General features: G+C 36.5%; 2 protein-coding genes and 1 non-coding gene across 3 annotated transcripts; all 3 read left to right on the top strand.

The window, feature by feature from the left end:
- Positions 1 to 2,658: 2,658 nt before the first annotated feature.
- On the top strand, positions 2,659 to 2,731 carry Trnav-aac (transfer RNA valine (anticodon AAC)). The gene has a single exon. It is a non-coding gene; the product is annotated as a tRNA-Val (tRNA).
- A 1,323-nt stretch (positions 2,732 to 4,054) lies between these two features.
- Positions 4,055 to 7,001, top strand: LOC130625135 (uncharacterized). The gene is made up of 2 exons (XM_057440204.1): positions 4,055 to 6,511; positions 6,606 to 7,001. Exons 1-2 carry the CDS (start codon positions 4,055 to 4,057, stop codon positions 6,999 to 7,001), a joined length of 2,853 nt encoding a protein of 950 aa, XP_057296187.1.
- A 36-nt stretch (positions 7,002 to 7,037) lies between these two features.
- On the top strand, positions 7,038 to 9,311 carry LOC130625134 (uncharacterized). The gene has a single exon (XM_057440203.1). It carries the CDS (start codon positions 7,038 to 7,040, stop codon positions 9,309 to 9,311), a length of 2,274 nt encoding a protein of 757 aa, XP_057296186.1.
- Positions 9,312 to 16,179: the final 6,868 nt, after the last annotated feature.

Genomic DNA, 16,179 nt, shown 5'->3' with positions numbered 1-16,179 from the left:
ACATACCCAGGACTCAGCGGAATGGAAGCTTTTTCCTGTGGTTTTCAAAACAATTTGTCAGAGAATAGGATATCCCAAATTGGATCTGTTTGCCTCCCCTCTATCTCATCAACTCCCAATGTATTATTTTTGGAAGCTGGACCCTCACAGTCTGGGTACAGATGCATTTCACCAAAACAGAAATCAAAAGTGTCTTTATGAATCTCCTCCTTTCGCTCTGATCCACAGAGTTCTAAAAAAAAAAGAAAAGGAACAGGTTCCTTTTCTGATTTTGATCACACCAACATGGCAGTCACAAACATGGTATCCCGAAGTGTTACGTCTGTCACTGAGAAATCCATTTCTTTTTCCTATGAAGAGAAATCTTTTACAATTCCAAAAATGGAAAACCACCCCATTGCAGTGACAGGGGCTCTACGGTTATCTGTTTGGATAGTTTCAGGGAAAAACTCCTTGAGGAAGGAATTTCACCAGAGGCTTTCAATCTCATCATTGCTTCCAGACGAAAGGGTACTAATGCAAATTATTCATCGTCCTGGAATAAGTGGGCTAGCCGGTGTGGTCAAAAACAGGTTGATTATATTTCAATGCCCTATAAATTTTGTGATATATTATTTGGGGGAGTCTTTCAAAAATAGTTATGAATATAGAACTATTTGTTCCCATAGATCAGCCATTTTAGCCTTTCACGATAAGATTCAAGGAAGGCCTATAGGAGAACATCCTAAAGTTAGTTCTCTTATATCTGGTGTTTTTTTAATGAAAAGCCTCCTCAATCAAAGCACACTTTTATTTGGGATGTTCAGGTGGTCATATCTATAAGATCTTTGTCTTACAATGCTATTGGCAACTTCGGCTTCTAGTGTGTTGGGTATTCATAATCTGGATATAACATTTATGACTAAAACTAATGATCAATATACGTTTACTTTTAATAAACTCTATAAGTCGTAGAGACGAGAACAACCAAATCCATCTATTGTTTCTGTCAGTTATCCAGAAGATGAAAACCTTTGTGTGTTTAATGCATTGAATGTTTATTTAGAACGCACCAGTGAATGGAGGAACGCAAGTGGTGCTTCACAGTTGCTAATTAGTACTATTAGTACTCATAAGGGTGTGGTCAATTCTACAATAGCTGGCTGGATTAAAACCGTACTAAGCGAGGCAGGGATTGATACTACTAAGTTTTCTGCCCATTCTACCAGATCAGCGTCAACATCAAAAGCAGAACTGTCAGGACTCTCTGTAAAGGATATTCTAGAGAGAGGGTCGTGGTCTAAGGAAGCCACATGGCAACGTTTTTATTGAAAGGAAATTTGTTCTTATGCCAAATACAAAAACTTTCAGAATTCCGTTTTTAAGGGGGCCAAAACACTACGAACTGAGGAAGGAGGTCCAGGCTCCACTAACTCTGTGTAGTGGAGCCGGTTGTGTTGTAAGAATCCAGTATTAGATCGACTGAGATTTTATGAAATATAATTGAAGAATTATGTAAATAAAATCGAAAGAAGATCTAATACTGCCCACCCACCTACGCCTTGACATAAATGGTTTTATGTTTCATTTTAGATGCACGTAATAACAATTTTCATAACAACTACATTCCCAATTACAAGACTCGACGTGCAACACATTGGCGCAGATAAATAACCAACGCGTCACTTTATGTATACAGTTTAAAGTGATTGTATAAATATTTTCTACAACCTTATAGGTTATGGTTGCTTTTCTTTTATTTTAACCCGTTATTCCTACATAAAGTCTGTGAGGAAATGTTCAAATCAATAAGGACTAGCGCTACCTATGTAATACGTAATTCTTCAATTTAGAGCATTTACTCGTCTTGTTAGAGTTTACTCGTCTTGTTAGAGTTTACTCGTCTTGTTAGAGAATGTTATATTTATATGTCGACTTTGCCAGAGTTATATTGTACTACACTATACTACACAGTAAGTTTAAACGAACCGTTTAAATGTGAGATAAAAAACTTACTGTGTAAACTGGAAAAATGTACAACTTTTTTCGGTTTTATAAGTTAAAAAGTTGGACATGTTCAACTTGATCAAGTTTTTTCTATTGAAAATAACAGAACTAAAGATTTGAGCATATTTTTTCAATCTCCTATCATAACCGCTTTTTTTCTTTCAACATTTACCCTGCTGCTGTTATAACAGTACCTGCAACTGAATATTTACGTTTTGTGTGTTTGAAAAGAGAGTGAAAAGAGAGTTTTTTTTAAAAAACTTATACATTTTATCTTAACGTGTAGACAGATATATTACCTGCAACGAAACTTGTAAGTTTTTCTCTTACAGCTAAGCGGTCCGTTTAAACTTACCGTGTATTTTAGCCTTAACTACAATTTGTAGAATTAGGCTATACTCAACCTGGCTCTGGCCTGTTGTCTCTTTTATTACGTCTCCGATATCAGAAAAGAAACAAGATGCGCTGGGGACGAGGTTGGTTACACTTAGTTTTGTGTGCATTTTTTTTAAACATCAGTTAATATTAATTAGCATACTTTTACCTTATCTATGTATTTCGCCTTCAATTAAAGAAATAATTATTAAAAAATAAATAATTAGTCAATTTTTTATCAAAGATTAAAGTTTTTGTTTTTTTAATGAGGTTAGGTTTCCGTAGTAACGAAGTTAGGTTTCCGTAGTGTAGTGGTTATCACGTGCGCCTAACACGCGCAAGGTCCCCGGTTCGAGCCCGGGCGGAAACAATTTTTTTTTTTATCAAATTTAAACAATGAAAAAGTTTTTTTGAAAATAATTTTATTATACTTAATAGAAAAAAAAAAAATTTCAAAACTGAACGCTGTTCAGCTTTTGTTCTCACTATGGGCTAACGATACAGGGGCGGATCTAGCAAATTTTCTTTGTAGGTCATGATGCGCAGCATCATGACCTACTAAGAAAATTTGAATATACAGGTGTGGGTCTTGGGGGGCGCTGTAAGCCCCCCAAGCGGGGTCTGGGGCGGAGCCCCAGAAGCTTTCGCTAAAACGGGCTTTGCGAACCCTGAAATAGGCTTAAACGGGGACAAAAAACAACCTCGTATGCAGACGTTTTAGACCTTGATAACAGAAACGAAACATTCTCATAAACGCCGCAGCTCCGCATAAACACTTCAAATAGAAAAAGAATGACAACTTAAATGTATTTCGTTAGCATAAATCATTTTTAGACTGTTTCGCCCAATGTCAGGGCTCGTCAGCATGCCTAGGACAAACGAAAAATAGATTGAAAATATAGTTCGTTAAGCCCGACATGGACAGTCATAATGCCGCTCCGGAAACCAGGTACTGTCGGCTGGAGTCAGGCCGAGCCCGGAATAAGGAAAATTTATTTATAGAAAGAAGTTATTGTTAAAGAAATGGCTCTGTCAACTGCACGCACAGGAATTAATTATCATTGCAGCTAGCTGTTTTGTCACATCATCGTATGATGATTGTAAAATTTTCAGAGGGTTGAGTATTATCATTACAGCTTGCTGTTTTGTTACATCATCGTATGATGATTGTAAAATTTGCAGAGGGTTAAGTATTATCATTGCAGCTTGCTGTTTTGTCACATCATCGCAAAAACAAATGTACTGTATATAACTACTGTAAGAAGGTAAATGAAAAAACTAAAAAGAAGGTAATTGGATTTGTAAATAATGACGCCATTATTATTTTTTCGGGGTTTCCCCGCATTCTTTTTTTTGTTGTACAATTTTTCTAGAGAGTATAGTTGAGAAAGATAACGAGTAGAGTACACGAGGTACTTGATTTTGATATTTTATGAATTCTTTAAATGGCGCTCGATTGATGGACTTTTGATATTATTTTTGGATATTTACTTGAATTGGTGGACTTGTGATGTTGTGTGGATATTATTTGCTCGAATTGGTGGATTTATGTTATGAACTTTAACTTAGCTTAGACAGTGTTTGTTATTCTAAAATCGTCTTATTGTGTACTGCACGTCAAATTTCAAAAACTTTCATTTTTCATGCTTCCAGTTTCATTGGTTTCATTTTTTGCATTACATTAAATTTCATTATGTCTACTACGACTACGAGGAAGAGTGCAAGGCGAAAGGGGTTGCGGTCTATTGCGAGCACTTTGCGCGAGCGAATTGATGTCATAGTTAAGGACTTTTCGGAGGAGAAACGAGCAGAAATTATTTCTTTACAGACCACTTTAATTGACACTGTTAAACAGTTAAAGGAGTTAGATGAAGAGCTATACGGTGTTTTATCGGCTGAAGAGATCGAAACCGACGTTATGGAGGCTACAGAATTTTATCTATTAGTGAACATGAGTCTCGCGACTATTACTACCGCTACCGGACCACATGTTTCAGCCACAGAATCGACACGGTCTGTTGAAAAGAAATCGATGAGACTACCCAAAATAGAACTGAGCAAATTTAATGGGAACCCTTTGAATTGGCCCTCGTTTTGGGACCAGTTTAATTCAGCCATTAATGACAATGACAGTTTGAATGCAATTGATAAATTTAATTATTTGAAGAGATACGTCGAAGGAACCGCTTTATCAACTATTTCTGGGTTAGAATTGACGAACAGTAACTACGAAAATGCTATAGAGTTGCTTAGAAACCGTTTTGGCAACGAACAGGTGCTCATTAACGCGCACATGGAAGCCCTGTTGAAGATTGAGTCAGTACGATCAATGGATAACACCCAACAATTGAGAAAACTTTATAATGATGTTGAGAACTGTATTCGAAATTTGAAAAATTTGAAGTATAATAGCGAAATGCTGAGTTTATTGATTCCGGTTCTGAACGAAAGAATTCCCAACGAATTACGAATGATTATTTCTAGAAACTTTGGAGAGGAGAAGTGGTCCGTTGAAAAGATACTGTTTTTTATCAATAACGAACTGCAAGCTCGAGAGAGGTGCACTGTAACCGCGAAAGGCAAGGGACAAACTCCCAGTGAAAATTACAAGAGAGGAGGAATTTCTACCGCAGACTGCTTATTGACTTTGGACAGAGAAAAATGTGTTTTCTGTCACGATTCTCACTCTCCGTCGAGGTGTTCAAAAGTTACCAACGTACAAACACGTTCGCAAATTATGAAAAAGGAAGGGCGTTGCTTTTTATGCTTGCAGCATGGACACATTTCAAAGAACTGTTGTTCAAATTACATATGCAATAGATGTGGAAGACGTCACCACATCTCTTTGTGTATGAAAGAAAAACGTGCCGAAAGAAAAGATAAAGACAACAATGGCTCGGAGGAAAACTCTTCTAACGAAACCAACGCGAATCACATCAGCCAAGAAAACAAAGGAATTCTTTTGCAGACGGCTAAAGCTTTTGTTTCGAAAGAAAGGGAGAGCAGGAACATACAAACGAGATTCATGTTTGATTCAGGTAGCCAGAGAACATATGTCACAAATGAACTGAAAGAAAAACTGAATTTAGAAACAATTCGAAAGGAGAAATTAATTATTAACACTTTTGGCCATAGCAACAGCCAATCGAGAGAGCTACCCGTTGTTAAGTTGTATGTAAAAACCGCTGACCGCTCATCTACCGTACCAAACATTTGCGCTCCTCTCTCAAATCAGAATGCGAAATATTACGCTGATAATTACGAACACTTGAAGCGGTTGAAATTAGCAGATTTTTCAAATGGTGAAACGAGACTGAATGTTCACGTTCTGATTGGTTTAGACCATTATTATTCATTCATTACCGGCGAAGTTGTTCGAGATCCGAGAGGCGGTCCTATCGCTATCAATTCCAAACTTGGCTGGATTTTGTCCGGAGGTGAACAGTCGAAAGCGAACGAATCAAGCTGCATGGAAGTCCACGCCTGCCGTGTTGATACCGAAAACACAATTCTTTGTGACGAGTTGAACAAGTTTTGGCAAATTGAGTCGATCGGTGACGGAGAAAACGAAAACGTATTATCTTCTTTTAAACAAACTCTTGAATTCAACGGTGAACGCTACGTGACCGAATTACCATTTCGTCCTGATCATGATAAACTTTCCGATAATTTTGCAGTTTCGAAACAACGCTTAGATTATCTTGTTAACAAACGATTACGAAATGAACCTGATTTAGCTGTGCAATACAACGACGTTTTTGCAGACTACGAATCGAAACAGATTATAGAAAAAGTTCCAGAAAGTGAGATAGCTTGCGAAAATGCTCACTACCTTCCGCATCATCCGGTTGTACGCCAAGATAAAAGTACAACGAAAGTTCGTCCTGTTTTTGATGGATCTTGTGCCGTTCACAAACCATCCCTCAATGACATTTTGTACTCTGGTCCTAATTTACTTGCTAAGGTGTTTGACATTCTGCTGAGATTCCGTACGAACTACGTCGCTTTAGTTGCTGATATTCAACAAGCCTTCTTGAATATTGAAATCGCTGAGAAAGACCGTAATTATCTTCGTTTTTTTGTGGAAAGAAAACCCTACCGAGAACGATTCAAAGCTCATTATCTATCGATTTCTGCGTGTCGTGTTTGGGTTAACGTGCAGTCCGTTTTTACTCAATGGGACAATCCAACACCACTTGGAGACTTACGAAATTATCTTCCCCGAAATTACTGATGTTTTGAAGGATGACTTGTACGTCGATGACCTAACAACCGGTACCGATACCGTAACTGAAGGCAAGAAACTTTACGAAATTAGTAAACAAATCATGAAAGAAGGAGGGTTCAATTTGCGAAAATGGGCTACTAATAACAATGAATTACAAACTTTTATCGAAAAAATTGAGAACGTGAATTCTGAACCGAATAGCGTCAAAACTGTTAACCCCAAAGTATTAGGGATCGAGTGGGACATCGACAGAGATATTCTAGTGTACCGATTTGACGAGTTATTGAAACGAGCGAAAGAACTGTTTCCAACAAAAAGAAACATTTTACGTATATCTGCTTCATTTTATGACCCGTTGGGCCTGATCGCACCAATCACCACCAAAGTAAAGGTTCTTTTCCAGAAATGTTGATTGGGATGATCCACTGCAAGGGGAACTGCTTAAACAATGGAGAGATATATTGAACGATTTTGCGAATTTACAACCTTTGAGATACCACGTTATTTATTCTGTGAACCGCGTCATGAAATTCAATCAATTGAACTGCATGGATTTTGTGATAGCTCGACGATTGCCTACGCTGCTGTGATTTATGCAAAAATACGAACTAACCTCGGCGTAAGTGTTTCGCTAGTGACTGCTAAAACGAAAGTTGCGCCCCTAAAGCCGCATTCTGTTCCACGTTTAGAATTGCTAGGATGTGCTCTCTTAGCAAAGTTGATGAGCCATGTGCTTAATGCGATCAATGGTAGATTGAAAGTTGATCGTTTTTTCGGTTGGTCAGATTCGGAAGTTGCCCTTTGTTGGCTAAAAGGCAAATTGAAGCAGTGGAAGCCATGGGTAGAAAACAGAGTTGTTTATGTTCGATCAGTCATTCCATCGGAATCATGGTTTCACGTTTCCACCATTCATAACCCCAGTGATATACCTACCAGACCAGACAAAATTGGTGACTTCAATTCAAATTTGTGGTTAAACGGTCCTGAATTTCTGTCTGATTCCAGCTTTGTTCCACCTGAGTTTCATGTCAACAAACATTCATTCGATGTTTTGTCAGAAGAGAAGAAAAGTCATGTCACTACTAACATTAGTCATTCCACTCATCATTGTCATTCGCAGTTACATGATATTATAGACGAGACTAAGTTTAGCTCACTGAAAAAGCTTATAACTACCATTGGATATGTTTACAGATTTGCGAATAAATTGTTAAATCGAATTCGAAAAAGAGACTTATCAGTATGCAACGATCGTGAACTGTCGACTCAAGAATACAAAAGTGCATTTGATATTTTGATTACAAACAATCAACGAAAACTTCGAAACAACCAAAACTACTTCAACAAACTTTCGTCCGCCCTGAAGTTGTTTGAAGATGAGAAAGGAGATTTACGTGTTAAAGGACGTTTTGGTGAGAATAAAAAGCTTTCATATGACGAAAGGTATCCGTTGATTCTTTCGAGTGATTCACATTTTACAAAACTTCTGGTTGAAGATGCCCACGAAAAAACATTTCATCAAGGCGTAGAAGCGACACTCAACATGTTACGAATGAAGTTTTGGATTCCGAAAGGTAGACGCACAATCAAATCCATTTTACGACAGTGCATTGTTTGTCGACGATACCAAGGCAAACCTATTAAATCACCACCGACTCCAGATCTACCAGAATACAGGTATTGCGCTTCGAGAGCTTTTGAACACGTTGGGTTCGATCATGCTGGTCCACTCTACATTCGTACCGAGAACCGAAACACGACAAAGGTATACGTATTAATACTTACATGTGCTACTACTAGAGCTGTGCACTTTGAGCTTTCACCCGATTTAAAGACGCCAGCGTTAATTAGAGCTTTCAAAAGATTTCAATCCAGAAGAGGAACGCCTGCTACGGTTGTGCATGATAACTTTAAAACGTTTAAATCTAACCATGTAAAAAGATTTATGAGACATGAGTCTATTGAAACTAACCCGATTCTCCCCAAGAGTCCTTGGTGGGGAGGATTTTATGAAAGGATCGTCAGATCAATGAAAACCGCTTTGCGTAAGACCATTGGGAAGGCACTATTGACTTTCGAAGAGCTCGAGACAGTTCTGTGCCAAGTTGAAGCATCGATTAACTCAAGACCACTTACATATCAGAGTGAGGACGATCTTGGACAGACTATCACACCTTTGCATTTGATTTACGGCTCGAACATTGTTGGTGCTGAATGTGTCCCAATGAATGATACCGACCAGTGCTCGAAACGATTACTTTATGTACAACGAGTGCTTGACGATCAGTGGCGACGATTTTATCGAACGTATTTAAACGAATTACGGCAACATCACTTCTACAGAAAGGATGGCAGAGAAACACCTGATTTAAAGTTGAACGACGTCGTGGTGGTGAAAGATGATAACCAACTGCCAAGAAGTAGATGGCCATTGGGTAAAGTTACGGAACTGATCTATGGAAAGGACGGATTTATTCGTGGTGCGAAGATTCGGGTTAACACCAAGAAAGGACTTGTTTCTACGATAACGCGTCCTATTCAAAAACTGATTCCACTTGAAATAGCAAATGAGACTGAAAACGAAGTTGAAAAAGTTGAAAAAAGTGAACTTGAAAAACCCGCTGAAGACACTCTCAATGAAGATGAGCAACAACGAAGGCCGACGAGAAAGGCTGCGGTTGAAGGACAGTTGATGCGTAAACTCCGCGAAGAGTATTTATAGTTTTTTTTGACATATATATATATTTAGGATTTCTTTATGTTTAGTCATACCGTGTTGACATCGGACATGTCAACGGGGGGAGTATGTAAATAATGACGCCATTATTATTTTTTCGGGGTTTCCCCGCATTCTTCTTTTTTTTTTTTTTTTTTTTTTTTTTTTTTTTTTTTTTTTTTTTTTTTTTTTCGATCGATTTTTGCGATCGAAGACAACCCTTTAGAGGAAGATAAAGAATTATCTGTTCCTGTAACAGATATTGTTGATGAGGTTGTTGCTGATTCCATAAAAGAGGGTTTTCAATGTGATCAGTGCGAAAAAATATGCAAGACATCAAGAGGTTTAACCAGACATAAAAATGTGACTGAACCTTATCACCAAGTGCCTGGACATAAATTACACCCTCTATACTTGAAGAAATACATCGGAGAATGTGCTTTCAAGCTAGCTCTAGATGAGTGCTATAGTGAAGAAACGAGAAAGGGGTTTTTGATGTTTCAAAAGCCAACACTAGATGATGCTAGATACACCTTTGAATTTATTAAAGATGTTGTAGCTAATTTTAAAAACAATTGCGAGAAATTTTATGCCTCTTTTTACAAATGTGTTTCCGAGAATATTGTTTTAAAAACTTATCAAAAAGTGCATCAGTTTTCCTAGGATTTGATTTAGCGAACTATGTACTTGCCCACCTAACAGGTTCAGTTGTCAATGGTGATATTGCAAATGTATCTCCAGGTACAAATTTTTCACCAAAGGAAAAGCAAATTATTAAATATCTTGCAGGATATGTTTTTGGAACACTTTACAGACGTATACGTAGATCTGCAAAGCATACATCTACTTATTGCTGGTAAATCAACTGACCAGGAACACGATACTTAAATCAATACATTTCAATATATTTCTGGCAGTTTTAATCAGATGTGGTGGGTCGGATATGAAGTAAATATATCTCTTTTCAGTTGCCATCACATTAAGTGTACGATAGGTTACATCAACGTCTCCATTAACATCTTCCACTCTTGTCATATTAAAATGCATCCGATACATACTGCGGTTTGGAGAAGCGCCATCACTTGTAACACCGACCACTTTAATTCCACAATTGTCCTCCAATATGCCAACAGCTTTCCAAAATAATGTAAATAACTGAACAGACGTAGCATTTGTGGTTGCAAAGTTGGCAAGGGAGAATTTTAAGTGGTTAACAATACTTCGAATTAAGAAGACCAGCATGTGTGATGCAATGTCATCAGATTTTTGAAGGGATGCCAAATTAAGTTCCATATCACCTAAGTCCACATATCCAATTAAGTTACCGGTGTGCTTATCCCAAACTAATTTCTCTTGTATTTTTATTTCATCCATTAACACAATACCATATCGTTCTATGTCTGAAAAATTCTCCACTATTTGTTTTAATTCTAAGATGACATCTTCATTAACTCCTTACTGTGGTCGTATATAGTTTTTATAGTCCCTTAATCGGCGACGACTGGGCAAAATAACGAAACCAGCTTTTGTTTTCTCGTCATAACGAATTTCATCATAAAACGAAGACAATTTTGCGGCTAAACCCAAACAATACCGGATAATCATAGGATGATATCTAACAGCTGTCTTTGATGAAGAAAGATATTTTTGTTGTTCACTCCAAAAGAATTGCATAAATTCAGGCATCTTTTCGTAAGTTTTTATAGTCCCTTAATCGGCGACGACTGGGCAAAATAACGAAACCAGCTTTTGTTTTCTCGTCATAACGAATTTCATCATAAAACGAAGGCAATTTTGCGGCTACACCCAAACAATACCGGATAATCATATGATGATATCTAACAGCTGTCTTTGATGAAGAAAGATATTTTTGTTGTTCACTCCAAAAGAATTGCATAAATTCAGGCATCTTTTCGTAAGTTTTTATAGTCCCTTAATCGGCGACGACTGGGCAAAATAACGAAACCAGCTTTTGTTTTCTCGTCATAACGAATTTCATCATAAAACGAAGGCGATTTTGCGGCTAAACCCAAACAATACCGGATAATCATAGGATGATATCTAACAGCTGTCTTTGATGAAGAAAGATATTTTTGTTGTTCACTCCAAAAGAATTGCATAAATTCAGGCATCTTTTCGTAATCTGCATTTGACATGATATTCATCATATATTTGCTCAAACTATCATCAACAGGTACTGCCTTTTATCTTCATCTTAAATTTGTCAGCTTTTAACTGTTTGTTCTCAATTGTATAACTTTAAAGTTTCAATTTTATATGATGAGGAAATGTTAAGGAAACAGGAGCTTTATCATGAGCCGGTGTGGATAAATTCTCTTGTTTTCTTTGAAGACTAAGTTTTTCCCTAGAATCAGCTTTCAAACACAGTTCACATTTGTCTTCAGTGTTAATTAATAATTGGCAGGAAGGTGGTCGATGCCATTTCGTTTGAGAAAGAGGATTTGGTAATATGTCTATTGTTTGGTTAAGTTTTTTAGGTGCAGTATGTTCAATGCAACTACCAGAAAATGATCTTGGCAAACCAGGACAAACAAAGAAACCCGAAATGTATCTAATCAAATTAGAAATCGTGATATTTTTAACTGAGTGGTCATAGATATTATAAATTTGATGTTGTTTAGGAAGACTCCATAGTAGCAATCGGACATTAAACTGAAGACTTGTATCAACATAAATCTCATATTTTGGTACCATATGAATATCATCATTGCAGTAAAATTGAACACTGTTCTCTGAATAATTATGTTGCCACTCGGCATGTCTGAGATTTTGAATACGGGAAGAAAATTCAGAAAATGATTGATAACATTCAAAATATTCAGGTGTTTTAATTTCTGGAGGTTGATGTTAAGCTCTCTTTAATAACGTTGACTGTGATGATTCCCTTGGTTTTGTTATGGTTGAAGAAGAAGGAATGCTTTTGATGGGTAAATTGAGGCAAGGCAATTCACCAGGATTCAATGTAACTCTGCTCTCATGACGATAATATTGATTTTCAATAAAGTGCCGTTGACAAATGAAGATTCTTTTATTTGTTATTCTGTCACGAATTACTTTATCAACCACACGATGTTTGGTGACAATAGCTATCAATTTTTTCCTCCACTGTGAATCGAACGTATTTTCACTAGTTGGAACTTTAAAAATAGCTATTCCCTTGTACTTAGCTCTTCGTGATACTGTACAGCCATATAGTGAACAATTATCTCCAGGCATATCAATAAAAAAATCAAATCAAATTCTTTGTTTACAACCAGAAAGAGTAATCTGAACCAGAAAAACCGCCATTTCTAATTTACCGTGCCTGTAGAAAACTGGGTTCTAGTTTAATTACAGCCACAAAAGGATCAAAACAATGCTTCTATTGTTATAGCGCTCTCTTTTCAAGACTCTTTTTCCAATCTCTTTTTCTTATGACTATGGTTTTACAATGACCTTTCATAATGAAACATACTACTACTTAAAAAACGCTTTAAGCACGATTTATGTCGGCTTTCTTTGAAGATTGTTGAAAGTGAGCTGATCTCACTGTTTGCCGGAAAAAAAAATCAAAAAATTTTGAGCTAAGCAGGTACTTTTTACGTTCACACTACGGGCTAAGATCTTAGCGCGTCATGCGCACTATGGTTAGCTCATCGTTCGCTCATAGTGAGAACCAAGCTTTAGAAAGCTCCAAAACTTACGGGTATTGTGCAGTGCAAGCAGTTTGTTGCTAATATATTATTCACACAATCCGCAGAAATCTGTGTTTGGTTTAGCCTTTCTTCGTCTCGGAATAAAAAATGAACACAATGGTGAATATTTTATGCGGAGCCAATTCATGTGCAAGATTACATGAGAAACTAGCAGAGGCGGTAAAAATTTTATTTATAAAGCGGGTTGACATTGATTTTTAAAAGAATGTCTTAAGATCTAGTGCTCATAATGTTGTATTTATTATTTCTACCTTAAGATAAACGTATTTCATGTTCCTGTACAAGTTACCGACTCATACCTTAGGTGGCTAGATTTTGGAAACGAAACTTCAGGAACGAAAAGTTAATGGCGCGCCGTTTATTCGTTTTTGTGCAAAAGACGCATATTTCGCTTTCCGAGCAAAAGTTTGAGTGATTTTTTCTGCCATTATGAGTTTTATTCTACATATGTTGGATGTTGGATGGTTACTGGTTACTTGTCGTGGATTTTAATGTATGTATTTAGTCCTTATCTTAGTCTTTCAACTATGGTTTTACATTGATTTAATATCATTTTGGACCTTAAAACATATTGATTGCATCAATTATGAGGAACTTATAGCTAGCTATATTTAAATTAGGTGTATTTCGAAATTCATTCTGCAGACTATATTTTATTCCATTTTATTCTATTTCTAAAGTTTTTACCAGTGTTGTAAATGATTTTGTATCTCCATTATGATGATACGTTCATCTTGAAATTTGTCATTTCAGATGATTCTTCACCCCAAAAGTCTTGACATCAATTAAGTATAATTGTAAACACAAGGTTTCACTTTATTATAGACAACAACATCATTGGTTACATCACAAATTTATCGCCAATGAAGTCCAGAATTTTGCATTTGTTATGTTGTTGAGATTTTTTAAATCGAAGAGAAATAAGCTGCGTAGGAGCTTTTATATTATTTAGTATGTATATGTAGAGCCTAGCGTATATCACATTGGAAAAAAACACATCACATAATTAAGACGTAAATCACGAAATTGGGACGTTTTAGCTAATTCATCTTTTGTTCAACCGGGAAAAATTTCCACTTTGATTACCTGCATTTTAGCAAAGTTATTTTATGTAATAAAAACCATGAGGGTGCCGATAAGCTGCATACCCCGTGAAAAGTGAGGGCGCTTTCTGGCGAGTTCGGCGTTTTGAAAAAAATTTAGGTATTCGCCTGAAAAAAACTGTCATATTGCCAATCTAGTACAAACCAAGTGGACAGCTTGGTATGCACACTATGAACAATAAGAGCACACTTTTGTAAGTATTGAGTTAGAGAAGATTACACGCTGAATACAAAAAACTCCACATAGAAAAGAACAATGCCCGAACAAAAAAAAAAAAAAACCCACAAAATCACTCAAGATTTACCACAAATTATTTAAAAAAGTATAAATATTAAAATGAACTAACTATGTGCTAGCGAAGTGCTTAAAAGAACTGTTTTTGATGGTTTTTAATAAGATTTACTTGATAAATAATTTATACATAAACTTTATCAACTTCTTTCTCTTCAAGCGCATGCTTTCGACTGCGGTCCGCCATGTTTATGTTACAAGGTGTTGCATTTCGGGAATGCTCCGGCGAGTCCGGGCGTGTTCGGGAAAGTGCGGGCGGTTTCGGCGGACAACCGTCAATTTAGTTTAAAAAGTCGCCCGAGCTCGCCCTTATATATGCGGGCGTTTGCGGCTTATCGCCACCCTCGGTAAAAACCATGAAGTTATGTGACAAGATGAGTCACCAGATCATCGCTGGAGTAATAAAAGGATGGTAGAGGACATATATTTTTTCACTTTCAAAAAATGCAATAAATATAAGAAAGAAAAACAATGTGGTTGCCTAATATATTTTATGTACATATATATATTAATTATTTACATAATATTGTTATAGAGATTTATGAGAATAGCTGTCAGCTCCATTTTCTCAGTTTTATTGTATTGTTGTATTAAATAACACAATTTTTGAGGATTGAAGTTCGAAGTACCTGTACTTTTTTTCCTGATGCTACTTCTATTCTGATATGTTTGTGAAGATTTTTGAGAATCACATCGAAGCTGCTACTTTTTATAAATTCCTTGCATTTCATAAGTGATATTTTTTTCTCATTTGCAAATTTGTTACTGAAAATTGCAGTAATATGATGTGCTAATGGTACAAACAGGACTTGTCTATTGGGTTTTACAGGAATCAATTTTTCGCATACCCAGTGTTGTGTCTTTGTTTTTAATTGTGTATTCTTTTGTTCTTCATGGTTTTTGAAAACAATTTATTAAAAGAAAATAAATAAAAAATATTACTGATATTTTTTTATAGTTAAAGTTCTTTATATACAGTGTTATTTTAATCGACACCACCCTCTATATGCAAGTACTGCTGCTACCCCTAATAATAGAACATTTCTACAAAAGCGTAGATAGTTGAAAACCTTCTTGTTTCAACTGACAGAAGGTCAGAATAGCCTTCTGGCAGTTGTGAGTGTTTAAGCCGTCCAGCTTTCTTGCATAGGCAGATTTTAACCATGTTCTAATTGATTTATTAGAATTGGATTGTGTGTTCAAACCGACAGGTTTTCTTGTTTTTGTTGTTGTTGCTTTTCTTTTTGTTGTTGCTATTGTTGGTGATAAAAAAAGAAAGAAAGTGTTTCCGCCCATTTTGAACCGGGGGACCTTGCACGTGTTAGACGCCTGGATAACCAACTACACTACGAAAACTTGTGAGGCAGGGAAAAAAAAAATGGACATTTATAATTTTGTTACTAGAATATAAAATAGACTTCACCGAGATGAATAGAATATTGTATTCTATAAGTTTAACTTTTTTTTGTTATATCTATGTATGTATTTCGCACTACAAATAAATAGCGTCAAGTTGATAGAAGCCTCCTTTCTAACTTCTTCAGTTTGAAGCTTCAAAATATTTCTGGAAGATTTCATTACCTCTTGGTGTAGTCTGTCTGTCTGTCTGTCTGTCTGTCTGTCTGTCTGTCTGTCTGTCTGTCTGTCTGTCTGTCTGTCTGTCTGTCTGTCTGTCTGTCTGTCTGTCTGTCTGTCTGTCTGTCTGTCTGTCTGTCTGTCTGTCTGTCTGTCTGTCTGTCTGTCTGTCTGTCTGTCTGTCTGTC

This window comes from Hydractinia symbiolongicarpus, chromosome 14, assembly GCF_029227915.1.
Source record: "Hydractinia symbiolongicarpus strain clone_291-10 chromosome 14, HSymV2.1, whole genome shotgun sequence".
In the NCBI taxonomy this organism is placed as follows: domain Eukaryota; kingdom Metazoa; phylum Cnidaria; class Hydrozoa; order Anthoathecata; family Hydractiniidae; genus Hydractinia; species Hydractinia symbiolongicarpus.
Note: the sequence above shows the minus strand (reverse complement) of the source record. Positions and strands in the feature narration are given on the sequence as shown.

Excerpts from the sequence above, each read along its gene's own strand:
- LOC130625135 (XM_057440204.1), top strand. The coding sequence starts at position 4,055 with ATGTCTACTACGACTACGAGGAAGAGTGCAAGGCGAAAGGGGTTGCGG. Across the intron at positions 6,512-6,605 it reads TTTCTGCGTGTCGTGTTTGG|GATGACTTGTACGTCGATGA; the intron begins GTTAACGTGCAG and ends GATGTTTTGAAG.
- LOC130625134 (XM_057440203.1), top strand. The coding sequence starts at position 7,038 with ATGGAGAGATATATTGAACGATTTTGCGAATTTACAACCTTTGAGATA.